A 14,654-nucleotide genomic window follows, 5' to 3' on the forward strand; every position below is an offset into this window, starting at 1 on the left:
GACCGGTCTGATTACACTAAGCGATTTTTAACGACTACGGATTAACGAGATTATCGTTAACCTGAGATCGTTCGCCATATTACACAGAACGATAATCGTTAGTTACGATCGTTATTGCGATCGTTACTATGATGATTTATTCCTTCTGATCCCAGCAAAACAATGAACAATGTTGCAATTACACTGAACGATTAGTGAACAAATGCGGAACTTGAGCGAACGAATGGGGAATTACAGCGAACGATTAGTGAACGATTAACGATGATTTTATGTTCAGATCTAAAACAACGATCAACGACATACGAACGATTTTTTGATTGTCGCCTGCAATTACACAGAACGATTATCGTTTAAATTCGAACGATTTAACAATTTTTCGCACGATAATCGTCCCGTGTAATAGGGCCCTTACACAACCAACAGAGGCCTGCTGGATAAGAAGCACTTAACCACCAATAGCACTTTACATCCATGCTAAAGTTATACGACATCTAGAGAGGAATTGATCTAGAATCCACCACCACTTTAGACAAGTAGTCCATAACATCTGGCCAGTTTACTGTGAGGCCAACGTGCAGTGTGACCAAACTAGGACTTCACGTAAGGGTGCCTTTACACAAAAAGATTTATCTGACAGATTTTTTTTAAGCCAAAGGGCCCTATTCCACGGGACGATTATCGTTTGGATAATCGTTAACGATTAACGATCTCAAACGACCGCTATTGCGAAAGACCTGAAAACGTTCACTCATTTCCATGGAACGATAATCGTTACTTATGATCGTAATTGCGATCGTTTCTCTTCGCTATTTATTCGCTATTGCGTTCGTATCTATTGAGAACGACCGAACGATGTCTTATTCAATGCGAACGATTTGCGAACGAGCAACGATAAAAATAGGTCCAGGTCTTATTAAACGATCAACGATTTCTCGTTCGGTCGTTAATCGTTAACTGCATTTCAACCGAACGATTATCGTTCAGATTCGAACGATTTAACGATAATCTGAACGATAATCGTCCCGTGGAATAGGGCCCAAAGCCAGGAACAGACTATAGACCAAGAACAGGTCATAAAGAAAAGACTGAGATTTCTCCACTTTTCAAATCCTTTTCTGGCTTTGGCTTCAAAAATCTGTCGGATAAATCTCTCTGTGTAAAAGCACCCTAAGATGCTACCACTTTCTTTCCATGAGAACAAAAACAAAAGGTTCAGGAGCCTTAAAGGGGTTATCCAGGATTAGAAAAAGGAGAGCACTTTCCTGCAAAAACAGTGCCAACCCCGTCACCAGGTTTTTTTTACAGCATTGCAATTCATCTCCAGTCACTTCAATGGAATGGAGCTGCAAAACAACACCAAAACTGAGGAAAAGAGAGGTACAGTTTATTGACAGCCCCTTTAAGTTAATTCTGGAGGTGTTGCCACACAGACCGTGCTTTGACCAAAAGCTTTGTGAAGTCTCATTGATAAAAAGGTTAAAAAAAAAAAAAAAAAAAAGACGTGTCAATCCCTAGTCACACATGTCCAGTACATGATGGGTCCCATTTATATGATAATATGCATTCTAGGTGGAGTTATGTTGGGTAGAAGATAAAATATTGCAAATGTTACAATTACAATGAGTCAGCATAAAGCCAAATTCCATTAACGTGATAACGCTCATATTCTCAGTCAAAAGATTTATAGGCATATGAAAAGGAGGAGGAGGAGGCGATCATGTATCAGAGGCCTGACTTACACAGGCGTGAAGGGCACACCATCACTGGTCCTCGGAGCAGCACTACCCCTCCTGCATCAGGTACTGTGGACTTCAGGTTTAGCTCATATCTCTATATTCAGAGTTTTATATACACAAGGTAATCTCATACATCAAGAGCAAAGTTTTTAATATCGTAATCCTGGTATTAAGACATTGAAGTACATGAATGCACCGCTATCTGCTTAACCTATGGGAACAATGTGTGGTAGCCTAAGGCTGGAATTCCTTGTGTTGTTTTTTGTGGCCGTTTTTGAATCAAACACAGTGGATCCAATTCTAGGGTCTAATACATTTCAGCATTCTGCTCCAAGGTCTGATGAATTTCAGCATTCCGGTCTGGGGTCTGAAACGTTCTTTTTTGTCTAATCTGTTCAATTTTTCAGATTGCATTCGCCCCCCCCCCCCCCCCCCCCCCATTTAATTTTTTTTTTTTGTACATTATTATAAGAGCAGCCATCTTGCCTGAGACACTTTAATAGCAATAAAGGGGTTATCCAGCGCTACAAAAACATGGCCACTTTCCCCCTACTGTTGTTTGGATGGGGTTTTGAAACTCAGTTCCATTGAAGTAAATGGAGCTTAATTGCAAACTGCACCTGAACTGGAGACAACAGTAGGGGGATGGCCATGTTTTTGTAGCACTGGATAACCCCTTTAGGGTACAAACCCACACACCGTATACGCAGCAAATACGCAACAAATACGCAACAAATACGCAGCAAATACGCAGCAGTTTGATGGTGAAGATTTAATGCTGAGTTCAGTTATTTAGATCTAATCTGCTGCGTTTTTGTTGCGTATTTGTTGCGTTTTTGCTGCGTATCGCAGCAGTAAATACGCTGCTTATACGGTGTGTGGGTTTATACCCTTAAAGGGGTTATCCAGGGTTTCAAACTCAGTTCCATTGAATATATCCTATAAAGACCACCAGACCTGACCCAGGTCCCTACAAAAAAATCCTATACAAAAAAGGGTCACCACTATTACTTCAAAATACAAAATCACTTTATTGATATCACATATAAAATCACATAATGGAGTAAAATTATGCGCACAAGAAGTACTGTAAAATCACACAAGAATAATAAGACAAAGTATTCAACTTATATAAGGGATTCATCGTTCGCTAATCGTTCGTTGTAATTCCACATTCTTTCGCTGTAGTTCTGCATTTTTCACTAATCGCTCAGTGTAATTGCACATTGTCCATTGTTTTGCTGGGATCAGACGGAGTAAACAATTGCAATAACGATTGTAGTAACGATTGTAACTAACAACTATTGTTCTGTGTAATATGGTGAACGATTTGAGGTTAACCATAAACAATCTCGTTTGCGATCGTTTATCGTTAAAAATCACTCAGTGTAATAGGACCCTAAGGCTGAATTCACACGTTCCATAGATACAGTCTGTGCCTGACCGGATCTCGAAACTTCTGGCGTAAACTATTCATTACGATGCCGTAAGCTCCGAAACTGTTAAATCTCCATGCTACTGTACTGAGACGAGGTGTGAATGCGGTCTAAGATAGTAAGCAAGAAGAAGAGAATGGGAAGTAGATGCAGGTGGTTGGGCAGCAGCAAGAAAGATGGAGATGTAGGCTGGTTGGTAGGCAGCCATGAAGGGAGAAAATGCTGATTGGTTGAACAGCAGCTATGAAGGGAAGAAAAGTTGTAAGATCAACTCTTAGGGGGAAAAAAACAAAAAACAATGTTTATCACCAGTTTAAGATGCAGAGCATGAAAACAAAAGGAGGAGGAGGATAAACCAGCTGAATGATGTAAACAGCAAGGCAGGGTATATATACGAGAAATCTTCACCATGCACATTCAAGGGTATAACAAGCGGCCAGACATTTACACTGGGATGACGAACATAAACATATACACATGCAAATATGATTTAAAAAAAAAAAAAAAAAAAGCTAGTAAATGTATAAGAGGACTAAATGAAAAGCCAAGCAACTGGGGAAAAAGACAGAGCTGAATTATTGATCATTCTCCAGAAACATTTTTACATTGAGAACAACAGTAATCAGGAAAAGTGATTTCTAATGGCAGCAGAGGAAATGTCTTGATTACAGAGAGGGAGGGAGGGAATGACAGGGGAACTGATGCAGGGGGAGAAGGCAAAGAGATGAGGGGGCAGGCATTATTGGGAAAGGGGCAGGCCGGAGGATGGGAAGAAGAGGGGATATACACGAATATGGATCGAAACTAAATTCAACAACTAGTAGCTACAGACTGCCAAAAAGTGATCAACAGCTGCCCATACAAAGATCAGCAGTCATAAAAAAATCTCACTATGTATAATCATCTATATTACAGATCTATAACTCAACAAAAAAAAGGAGACAAAGTAACAATGGTCACACAAACTTCCCAATACAGGTGTTCCATGCACAATGGCAGTGATAACCCACATGACAGGTGTTTGGACCATGGAAGACTTCAGTCTCCATAGATCCTAATCACCTTATGGAGGCCAAAAAGACCCTGAACTACTGTCAGTCTTTCGATAATGATTTTTTTTTTTTTTTTTTTTTTTTTTTTTTTGGGGGGGGGGGGGGGGGGGGGTTGAAAATCAACTGGGGAAAAGCTGCATGTAAAAACCCTTTGGGGTGTGTTAAAACATTCAGGTTTTAAATTGCAATTATTAAGCCAAAAACAGATCATAAATGGAAGATATGTATAAAAACATGACAAAGTCGTCTGCAATCTTCTTACGAGGGAAAAGGGTCTGCCAGTATATGTCAATGCCCAATTTATTTTGTGAGGTGCCAACATGCATTGTAGGTGTATTTGGCACTTTACATGTTCAGAATGGGCCATATAATAAGCACAGGGGATTTTTTTTTCTGCCCATGGTACATATATTCATATATGGTAGGTATACATGTGCACTGGTCACCTAATATAACACATTACTAAGTATATATGTATATACCGTCAAAGGGGTTTGGCTTCCCTCCACTATGTTTCAGTCTCAATTGTTTTGATGTTGCCATTTTCTGAGCTATCTCCTAGTAACCTAGTGTTGCATGTCATGCTTATTATTTACTGGAGAATGCTATTGTAGTTATAATAATGTTATCCAGAGAATATTCGTTTCTCAGCTTTATCGCCATACAAGACAATGAATGCGGGTATAATCATGCAAACTAAACCGGAAAACAAAAAGAGTGGCCATGCCAGCAGGACGGAGCACTTAATGTTAACAAGCAGAAAGGAAGACACAAGAATTGGCATAATGATTCAAGCAAGCGGGCAAGAGCACAAGGAGGGCGAGCGAACAACAGAAGGAACAAAGATATAAGGTTTTAAGCAGGCAGAAATGAGAAGACACAAGAAACAAGCAGGAGACGGAACTGGAAAATCGACAGAAGACAATCGTGCAGAACAGCAACAAAGAGAAGAAGGAGAAGCAAAGAGGAGAAATAAGCAGTGATATAAAGCGGCCATGTTCACACAAAAATAATAATAGCAGGTGTGCTAGAAGAAGATGCAATAACACTTTAAATACCAAAAGGGAAGATGTGACCGTGAGGGATAAAGAAAATGAGGGATGGTGAACAAACAGAACGCAAATGTAGCACCAGAGATGAGCACGTAATGTCAGGAAATAATGAGGGATCATGCTGCGTGTGGGAGAACATATGCTGGAGGGCGGGCTGGCAAGAAACGTCTGCGTCACGGGGGAGAGTGCTGGCCTGAAGAAGAAGGGTGAAAAGCAATAAGGGTGCACCATGTAGGATATTGCGCCGATTTATCATTGATTCTCTCCAACCAGCAGGGCTGTGCGGAGACTGATAATGACCCCGGGGTCTGGCACACACACCCTATTGTCTTTACTCTTATGAAGCAAAATCAATGGACTGCTCTGTCTGGGAACCACAGCACCAGACTGTAATAATTGAGAGCAATTAGAGAATCCATCAACATGAATGAACACTCACAAAGGGAAGGCTTTCCGCTTCCGAGAAAAAAAAGTGCACCGCTAGCAGAAATATTAGGAGAGGGTCATTGGCTTAACCCCTGAACAGATACAGGCGCCTAAAACCCCTCCTATAACTCAACCGCACGCAGGTTTGGATTCTGTGATGATATCGGATATCAATGTCATGCACAGGATAGAGTTAATACAGGATTCGCACAGCTTTGATGGCGGTGAAGGTTCGGAGATCCGGATCTGTTTGTAAGACTTGGAAGCACAACCTGCTTGCAGGAGAGAAGAACAAATGAGAGGCAGGCGCTTACAAGCAGCGTTTACAGAACACGCTCCTTTTAATCTATTTCCAGTCTAACCCTGAGGGGACAATCGGATAAATAAAAAAAAAAACAGGAGCAAAGAACAGGAAAATGGAATGGTGCGGGTCAGCTGATTGCAATGGAGACTTCAAGGCTCCTTGTCTTAGGCCACAGGAACCCGGCCATGATCAGCACATAGAGATCAATGCTATTTATTAGGGAAATGCGGCTCCTCCCTGGATAAGGCATGCACACACACACACACACACACAAGAGCTGCAGATTTGCAAGGGAGAACATCAGTTATTGAAGCATTATTACATCCAGCCATAAATGTGACTCATAACTGTGGATTACAATATCAGTCCTAATGGAAAATGAAAGCGGAAGGCATTAAGGACAAATAAATAATACATTGCAGCAGCAGCACAGCAAGCTCCGTGTGCTGGGGGATTGGGTTTGACTCTGACCCAAGATGCTACATGTATATATAGGCTGTGTGCTGCCCTAGTTGTCGGTGGATGGGTCTGAGGTTTCCTCCCACAAACCAAAGACGCACGCAGGTTAATGGATTCAGACTAATCTGGTCCTCATTTACGGTATCTTAAGAAGGTAAAACGGATTTGAGGCTTTTGTTAGTCAGGCATTAACAGGACTAAATACTCCCTGGAAAGAGCGGATCGTACACCGCTACTATATATGTCTGGGGATGAGGCAGGGAGAGAGTGTGTTTTACAAATGGTGGCCTATACTCCAGGGGCCGGAGGACAGATGGTAAAACAGTAACGTCATACAATACATATAAAACTGTCAGTCCATGCATAAACATGGCACTAAGATTTAAATAGGCAAATAAAAAAAACAAAACTGTTCAACTCTGCCTTGAGAGGAGACTATCTGTTCACTAATGGATAATTTAAAAGGGGTTATCCAGCGCTACAAAAACATGACCACTTTTCCCCCCTCTCTTGTCTCCAGATTGGGTGGGGTTTCAAACTCAGTTCTATTGAAGTAAATGGAGCTTAATTGCAAACCACACCTGAACTGGAGACAATGGAGGGGAAAAGTGGCCATGTTTTTGTAGCTCTGGATAACCCCTTTAACATGCTGCCCATGGAGCACTGAAGGGGAAAAAGGGAATGGGGATAGGGAGTGACTGGACAGAGCCAAGAGCACACAGACTGCAAAGACAGAGTATACAGGAGTTTGATATATTATATATCACCCCAGGGCTTGGTTTATAGCCTATACTGCTCAGTACTGCTCTATAATGCCCTCTGGATATAAGGAGTTATGATCCCCTTTCTGTGTGCAGTGTATAATAGACATCGCATATGTTAGGCTCTACCTTAGTTTCTAAGGACAGTTTGTATGAAGGTTAGTGATAGAGATGAGCGAACCGGGTTCGGGTTCAAGTCCAGCCGAACCTGATCCTTCGGCATTTGATTAGCGGTGGCTGCTGAACTTGGATAAAGCTCTAAGGTTGTCTGAAAAACGTGATACAGCCAATGACTATATCCATGTTTTCCACATAGCCTTAGGGCTTTATCCAACTTCAGCAGCCACCGCTAATCAAATACCGAAAGTTCGGGTTCGGATGGACTCGAGCATGCTCGAGGTTCGCTCATCTCTAGTTAGTGACAATTTAAAGCAGGTGTAGACAAAAATGACAGAGCCTTTCAAAGAGGCACTCCTGCAACAATTGTATTTTCTCCTCCCAACATAAGGCTAGTGAGGGTAAAGGGCTAACCCCTATTACCAAGCCCTCCATTTCTCCATTATGGTGCCAGCTTCGGTCCCCAATTTAAACAACGTAATTATATAAAATGCCAACAAGCTGTGCAAAGCTGTAATATGGCAGTGAAGACACCTAAGGAGCTCTATAATATCAAAACCTGGATTTCTTTGCTAGAGAAGAGCAAAACGATCATGCAGCATGTGGGTACCGGTGGCTGTCGAAGTTGGATGCAGTTCTAGAGTGTCCTGGAAAACATGGATACGGCCTATGGTTGTATCCATGTTTTCTAGGCAGCCTTAGGGCTGCATTTAACTTCTCCAGCCACCGGCAATTAAATGTGGAACGCTCGGGTTCGTTCTTCTATAACTTTGACTATATACACTTCTGTGCTATGCATTATACACACACCAATACTCACGCAGTCTCCACTAAATGGTCAACAAATCTCACAGTTGACCCTATGGTCAACCAGTAATGAATCAAAGAATATAGTTCCTGCATATATACAGTCATGAGAAGCAGATTAATGTGAAAACCATGTTTTGTTCATTGCAATAGGTAACACCCTAGGGTAAAGGCACCCTAGAAACTGGAAAAACATAAAGCACTGAATGGCAAACGCTTATACGATTGCCCGGTCAGCCAGTCAGGGTCTGCAGTGGTGTCCCGCCCCAGTCACTGATTGGCTGGGCAGGCAATCACTCACTAATGTGAACAGGACCTGGGAGCGGCCCTACAGAGGCACAGGGATGGGTTTCACTTGTTTGTAATGGTGCGTTTACACTGAGATTTATCTGACAGATTTTTGAAGCCAAAGCCAGGAATGGATTTGAAAAGATAGATCGATCCCAGTCTTTCCTTTATGACCTGGTCCCTGTTTATAGTCTGTTCCTGGCTTTGGCTTCAAAGATCTGTCAGATAAATCTCTCTGTGTAAACGCACCATTATTTTCTCACCAACCCACGCCTGCCTGCTGTTTTTACATTTCATGGGACTTCTCTGTTAAAGAGTACAACAAAATTTCCAATGGGTTACAATAGACTACTCAAAATGTATACACTGTTAATCCTAGGCTTAACCTCCAGGAAGCTAAGGTAGCATTGCATGATATGTACCACTTTACAGCAGTGTCCCCCAAGCTGGGACTCTCCAGATGATGCAAAACTATAGCTCAATCATCACCATGGGAGTTGTAGTTATTATAGATGAGCCATAGGCTGCATCCATGTTTTTCAGTACTCCCTAGGGTAGCATCCACCTTCTTCAACCATCAGAGCCAAAAGCTTGGAATCGTACAAGCGTGCTCGACATTCGCACATCTCTAGTTATGCAACAAATTTAGAGCCCCAGGTTGGGGATCACTGACCCCCTTACCGCCACCTTGTCAACAGGTCTCCCATACAACTTATTACCAATGGTCAAAAATGCAATTTTCAATTTCCTGAAAGCCAACAATTGTTATGTTCAACAGGTTGTTTCTATCCAATTCCCCAATAATCTGGCACTCGTGGTGTTCTTAAATCTTGTGAAAATGACAGGTATAAAATTTGCAGACATCCAGTTCCATACATCTGAATGGGGCAGTTCCTGCAGCAAGTGCTTAAATTTCTGCAAGTCCCATTTAGGAGAATGAAACAGCTCTGCCACGTATGACTATACCCTTAATGAAGTTTATGCCAGCGTACAAGTGTTTGGAGGAAGATAAAGTTCGATGTGCCTCATCTATCCTTTCCGCAGTAGATAGACTGGAGATCTGCCCTTATATACGTCAGTCATCAAGAGATGGAGATGACAGATAAGAAAGATATGCCTGGGCACTAAGGTAAGAAGTGGAGGAAGCAGATAAGAGGTGACATCACTGAGATGAGCAGTCAGTCAATTAGCAATCAGCGTGACAATGACTGACAGCGGAGCGCCACTAAAACACACAGACACCGACCACCCGCTACTAACTGGCAGGTGAGACAGAGAATGAGCAGGACTGACAGCGGAATGCACACTTCCCAAAGGAGATACACTAGACCTCACAAAGGGTTACTTCTATTGGATGTATGGATGACAGAACGGTCGGCACATACAGCAAGTTCTTGTATGAGAGTTTTCCTGCTTTTGGGTGTAAATAGCAAAACTAAATTCTGCAGGAAGAATCCATGTAGCTGGATATACAGCAAATTAGGTTATCAATGGCAGAACTAATACTATGCAATGTGATAGGAAGTCCTTGTATAGTATACAATATGATAGGAAATCCTTGTATAGTATACAATATGTTAGGAAATCCTTGTATAGTATACATATGCTAGGAATTATTTGTATATTATACAATACGATAGTAAATCTGTGTATAGTAAGTATACAATATGGTAGTAAATCCTTGTGCAGTATTCAAAATGATAAGAAATCCTTGTATAGTATACGGTATGATAGGATATCCTTGTATAGTATACAATATGTCAGGAAATCCCTGTATAGTATACGGTATGATAGGATATCCTTGTATAGTATACGATATCCTAGGAAATCCTTGCACAGTATACAATATGATAGGAAGTCCTTGTAGAGTATACAATATGATAGGAAATCCTTGTAGAGTATACAATATGATAGAAATTTCTTGAAACAACCGATATCCATGAATCCAGAATGAAATATCAATTGGTACATCTTTTCTTAGAACTCTGACCGTTCTTTTTACTATTTCTCCCAGAAATGTGCCAATACATTGAAAAGTGGGAATTACCATTTCGCTCATCAGCAGGAGGTGTGCCCTCACAATGTGACACTGCCAAATCACTGCTGATGGTGTGAGAGTGTAGGGACACATCCATGAGAAGGGAAACAGTACTGCCCATTTGTTAATGTATTCACACAAGGAGGAATAGTATAATGAAGAATCTTAAAGGGAATACCTCCTCCTTAAAGGGAATGCATCAGCCATTTTGCCTGAGCTGCTGTTAAAAGAATTTGGAGATTGGCTTTACAGCAGTCACACAGACCATAGGATCCTATAGTCTGCACCTGACACCCTGACGTCTGTAGGAGAGTCTTCTAGGCATGCTATGTGACCTGAGCAAATGTCACTGTGCAGGGAGGGGTGACTAGTCTGATTTTGTGTCATCTACTTACTGAGGTCACATTTAATTGAACTCCTGTCTGTGATTTTAGGGAGGAGACTACTTAAAAGTGATCTGTATAGATAGAATAAGAAGTGTCAGCTTATTATTATTAGGCTTAGTGGCCAGAATGGGAACTGCATGATTGATTGATTGATTTTTTAAATTGTGGTGTGGAAAATTTTAAATAAATAAATATGTTTTACCTAAAGCAATAGGAAATTTCCCAATGGCTCATTCCCTTTAAGAAAAGATGATGCTGAATTGTTATTTCATTGGAAATCCAAGTAATAATTAAGACGGACCAGCCAGGAGACCTGGAAATTCCTCCTAAAAATAAATCAATATAGTCTTCTTTTCTTATACTGAGAGAGGCTCAGATAACACCCTAACACATGGGATAAACACATATCAATTATAGGAGGCATACTTAGGTAAACTGGTTGTCAGACATTACCCATTTTGAGTCTTCAAAATCAAACCAAGTCATAAAGTTTTCACGAGACAGAACTTACCTAGAAAGAAAAAGAAAAAGACAACGTGTTACAACTAGGTCACACATGAAGGAACACACAAACATCAAATCCTGAGGTTGTGATCAACCAATATAGAAGCATAACCACAGTAACCCATAGACGGCCCAGTGTGAAGGCTACACCCACCACTAAAGGAGAACTAGACCAGTCATAAACCAGTCGGAGAGAGTTTCTTTCAGGAAGTTCTTGAACTTGGAAAACAATACAATGCATATGAGGCTAATCCCAAGGGTCCATATGAAGCCATCTCTAACCGCAGTAATATGGGAGCATCATCATCAAGCCATTTTGTGAATATTCATACAAACCAAAGAATATCACATTAGCAAGAGTGAAAAGCTGTATAACAAAGGAGCCTGATTATCCTTCCCTGTGCTGGAAGTATAGTTTATCACTTGTACAGTCCTGCTCATAAACCTAATGGCCCTCCAATCCAACTAGTTCTGCTAGGCCGTCTAGCCATTGATGGCGTAAAGATGGCACTGCGCCAATCCTGTCGGAGGCTAATCTTATACCGGACACATTTATGCTGATTACAAATACCCCAGTGAATTGATAGTGATTTCTTACGTCTATTACTTAACATCGATTCTGTGCATGGCTTGCAAATCTTTGTGTATAGTAAATGCTCATGATATGGTTGTATGGGTAAAAGCTATTACCGCCGAGACTGCTGACGCCATTGCTCACAGAACTGGCTTGCATCAGACCGATTATTATCATCTAATCCTCAGAATAATGTTCCCAAGCCATTGACACACTTTATCCAGACTTCTATTCAACCTTTGCATTAAGTATTACTGGATATATAGTGGTACTTCTCAAACTGTCAAGATTCGCCGGTGACATGCCCCCCATTTATTAAGAGGACAGGTCTGACAGTAGTCATTATGTACATATATATGGTTTAATAACATATATACCTAACCAAAACAGGTATTCCTGCCTGTAGCAGTTATTATCTATGCCCTGCATAGGTTATAAAAGCTCAAGCCGTGGGGGGTTTGGCCGCTGAGACCCTTCCCAATCAACACTAGTCTGGTAGTGGTAATCAGTCGGACCACCAATAGACTAGCATCTATTATCTATCTAGCAGGTAGATTATAAAGCTGCAATACCCTTTTAATGCTCATTTCAATGTTCTACTGGGTTCAGCAGAAAAATGAAAGATAGAGTGAAAAATATTATTGATTTTGGCATGAACTTTGACTAATGGAGAAAATCAGACATCACAGTGTTCTGGCAGGTGAAACCACAGCAGAAAAGGTTGTGAAACCCTGATATATATAGCAGACATGCATATACAGCCCAACTGTGTAATACCACGTTTCACCTGCGGGGGTGCTGCAGGACAACTGAACACTGACCGCCTTAACAGGACACTCTATGGTCACCTATTGTCAACCCTTGTATCCAAAGTAGACAATCCCATTCTATAATCCGAAGTGCTCTAATGCATTGTGCCTGGTCTATGCCAATTTTTGCCATGGGTGAAATGTGTTGCCCCCATTTTAAAATTATAATAGAACACTTAGTTTCCTAAAATGAACATATGACATTACTGAACATCTGAAATGATGAGGGCTTTTAGCTAAGCTTGCTCCCAGACACCTTCCCCATCAAGTTTTTTCAATATAATAAGCTCTCAGTGCTGGTATGCAGAAAATCTACAGGGAATTCTGGAGACAGACTCTCCTAGTAATTACATGCAAAACCCACCTCAAGAAAAACTGCATAGATGAATTATCTAAGATCCCTCCAATGAACAGAGACCAGGCCCTTTAAACGGTTATATATTGGAGTCAGACTGCATCTTTAATACTGCCATAAGCCATCCAATTTGCCAGTGCAGTAAATACAATGCCGTTACAGCATGCGCGCCTTCTGCTAATAAATTCAGTTAATTTCTTAAACAGGAACAAACTCATAAATCCAAGAGTTTGTCTGACAATGAAAATAAAAAGCAGCACCTTAAAGTGTACAGGGGGAAAAAAATGTATAAATCACAAGGACACAAGGCTAGCACCCAAGAAACATATCAAAGGAAATAACCGAGTACAAGACACGGTGAGGGGGTGAGGCAAGATGAAAATGAAGAGGGTGGCTGAACGGATAAATTAAGAATAAAGACCATGGTGGCGTGAAGGAGAGACTGAGGATACTTTACTGGAAGGGACAGAGGCAACCTACAATGAGAGGATGAAGTACCCAGGAGAGTCGAGCAAAAAAAATGGGTCCATGGTGGAAACTTATTTTATTACCTTGTAATGTACTGTCTAATGACTAGCCCAGAGGCTGAAGGGGCAGAGCAAGAATTCAAGTACTCAGGGGGGTACTGTTTTCCTTGAGGAGATCACCAGGTGGCCAGGCAATGTCCTCTGGGAAAAATAAAATATGTAAATTAGCTCTCCTCCAGACGGAAGCAAGCTAGTGCCACCTAGTGGAGTTATGTGCTCTTAAGCCTGAGAAGTAATGCCCCAGGGAGATGAGAGGGAGCAAGCAATTGCTTCTCAATTCCCGCTGGCTGCTGGCGATATTACTTTACTCCTCAGGCATTAGAGCACATAATTCCACAAGGTGGCACTAGCTTGTTTCTGTCTAGAGGAGAGCTAATTTGCAGATCATTTTATTTTTCCCAGGAGCCATTGCCTGGCCACTTGGTGAAAACAATACCCCCTGAGTACTTGAATTCTTGCTCTGCCCCTTCAGTCCCTGGGCTAGTCATTACACAGTACATGTGAAGGTAATAAAATAAGTTTCCACCATGGACCCATTTTTTTGATGGCTCAACAACATCTACATGTGACACATACTTTCAGTTCCTTTCTTTCTTGTGGCCTTACAAACTACATGTAATTAGCCTAAGTAATTGAGTTTGTAATATGAAGCCATTAAAGTCACCTCAAGTCCACAACACCATCAGACCAGACAGCTTTCCCAGACACACTCCATTACCTCCTACTTATTTGTTATGGCCGCAACCCTAGGAAGGGCCTCATAACTATCACCCATCAATGTGATGTTCCTGAAACTGAAACTTCAGGACAAGGTAAAACAAACTTCTGACCAGACACAGAAATCCTACAGAGCTGACACAACGCAGACCTGAGCACTCCCGGAAACATCTCATGAGCAGAGTTTAGACTAAAATAGGCTATTAATCTTATTTAGCCGGAACCCATATCATTTACAGCACACACTCTTATCAGGCCTATATACATAGTGGTATAGTATGCCGGCCACAGCAGGCTTTAGGACCA

The 14,654-nt window shown here is 41.4% G+C and overlaps 1 protein-coding gene across 5 annotated transcripts in view; it reads right to left on the reverse strand.

Moving 5' to 3' along the window:
• CADM1 (cell adhesion molecule 1) overlaps positions 1-14,654 on the reverse strand; it is a 211,444-nt gene that overhangs the window by 167,733 nt on the left and 29,057 nt on the right. Inside the window, exon 1 of one of the 5 annotated variants that reach the window (XM_069947025.1) lies at positions 11,316-11,336. The exons of the other annotated variants lie outside the window; for them this stretch is intronic. Within the exon in view, the coding sequence (XP_069803126.1) occupies positions 11,316-11,319 (4 nt within the window). The 5' untranslated portion in view covers positions 11,320-11,336. Of the gene's footprint in view, positions 1-11,315; positions 11,337-14,654 lie in introns of those variants that run through there. 5 annotated transcript variants of the gene reach the window in all.

This window comes from Dendropsophus ebraccatus, chromosome 12 (assembly GCF_027789765.1).
Source record: "Dendropsophus ebraccatus isolate aDenEbr1 chromosome 12, aDenEbr1.pat, whole genome shotgun sequence".
Taxonomy (NCBI): Eukaryota; Metazoa; Chordata; class Amphibia; order Anura; family Hylidae; genus Dendropsophus; species Dendropsophus ebraccatus.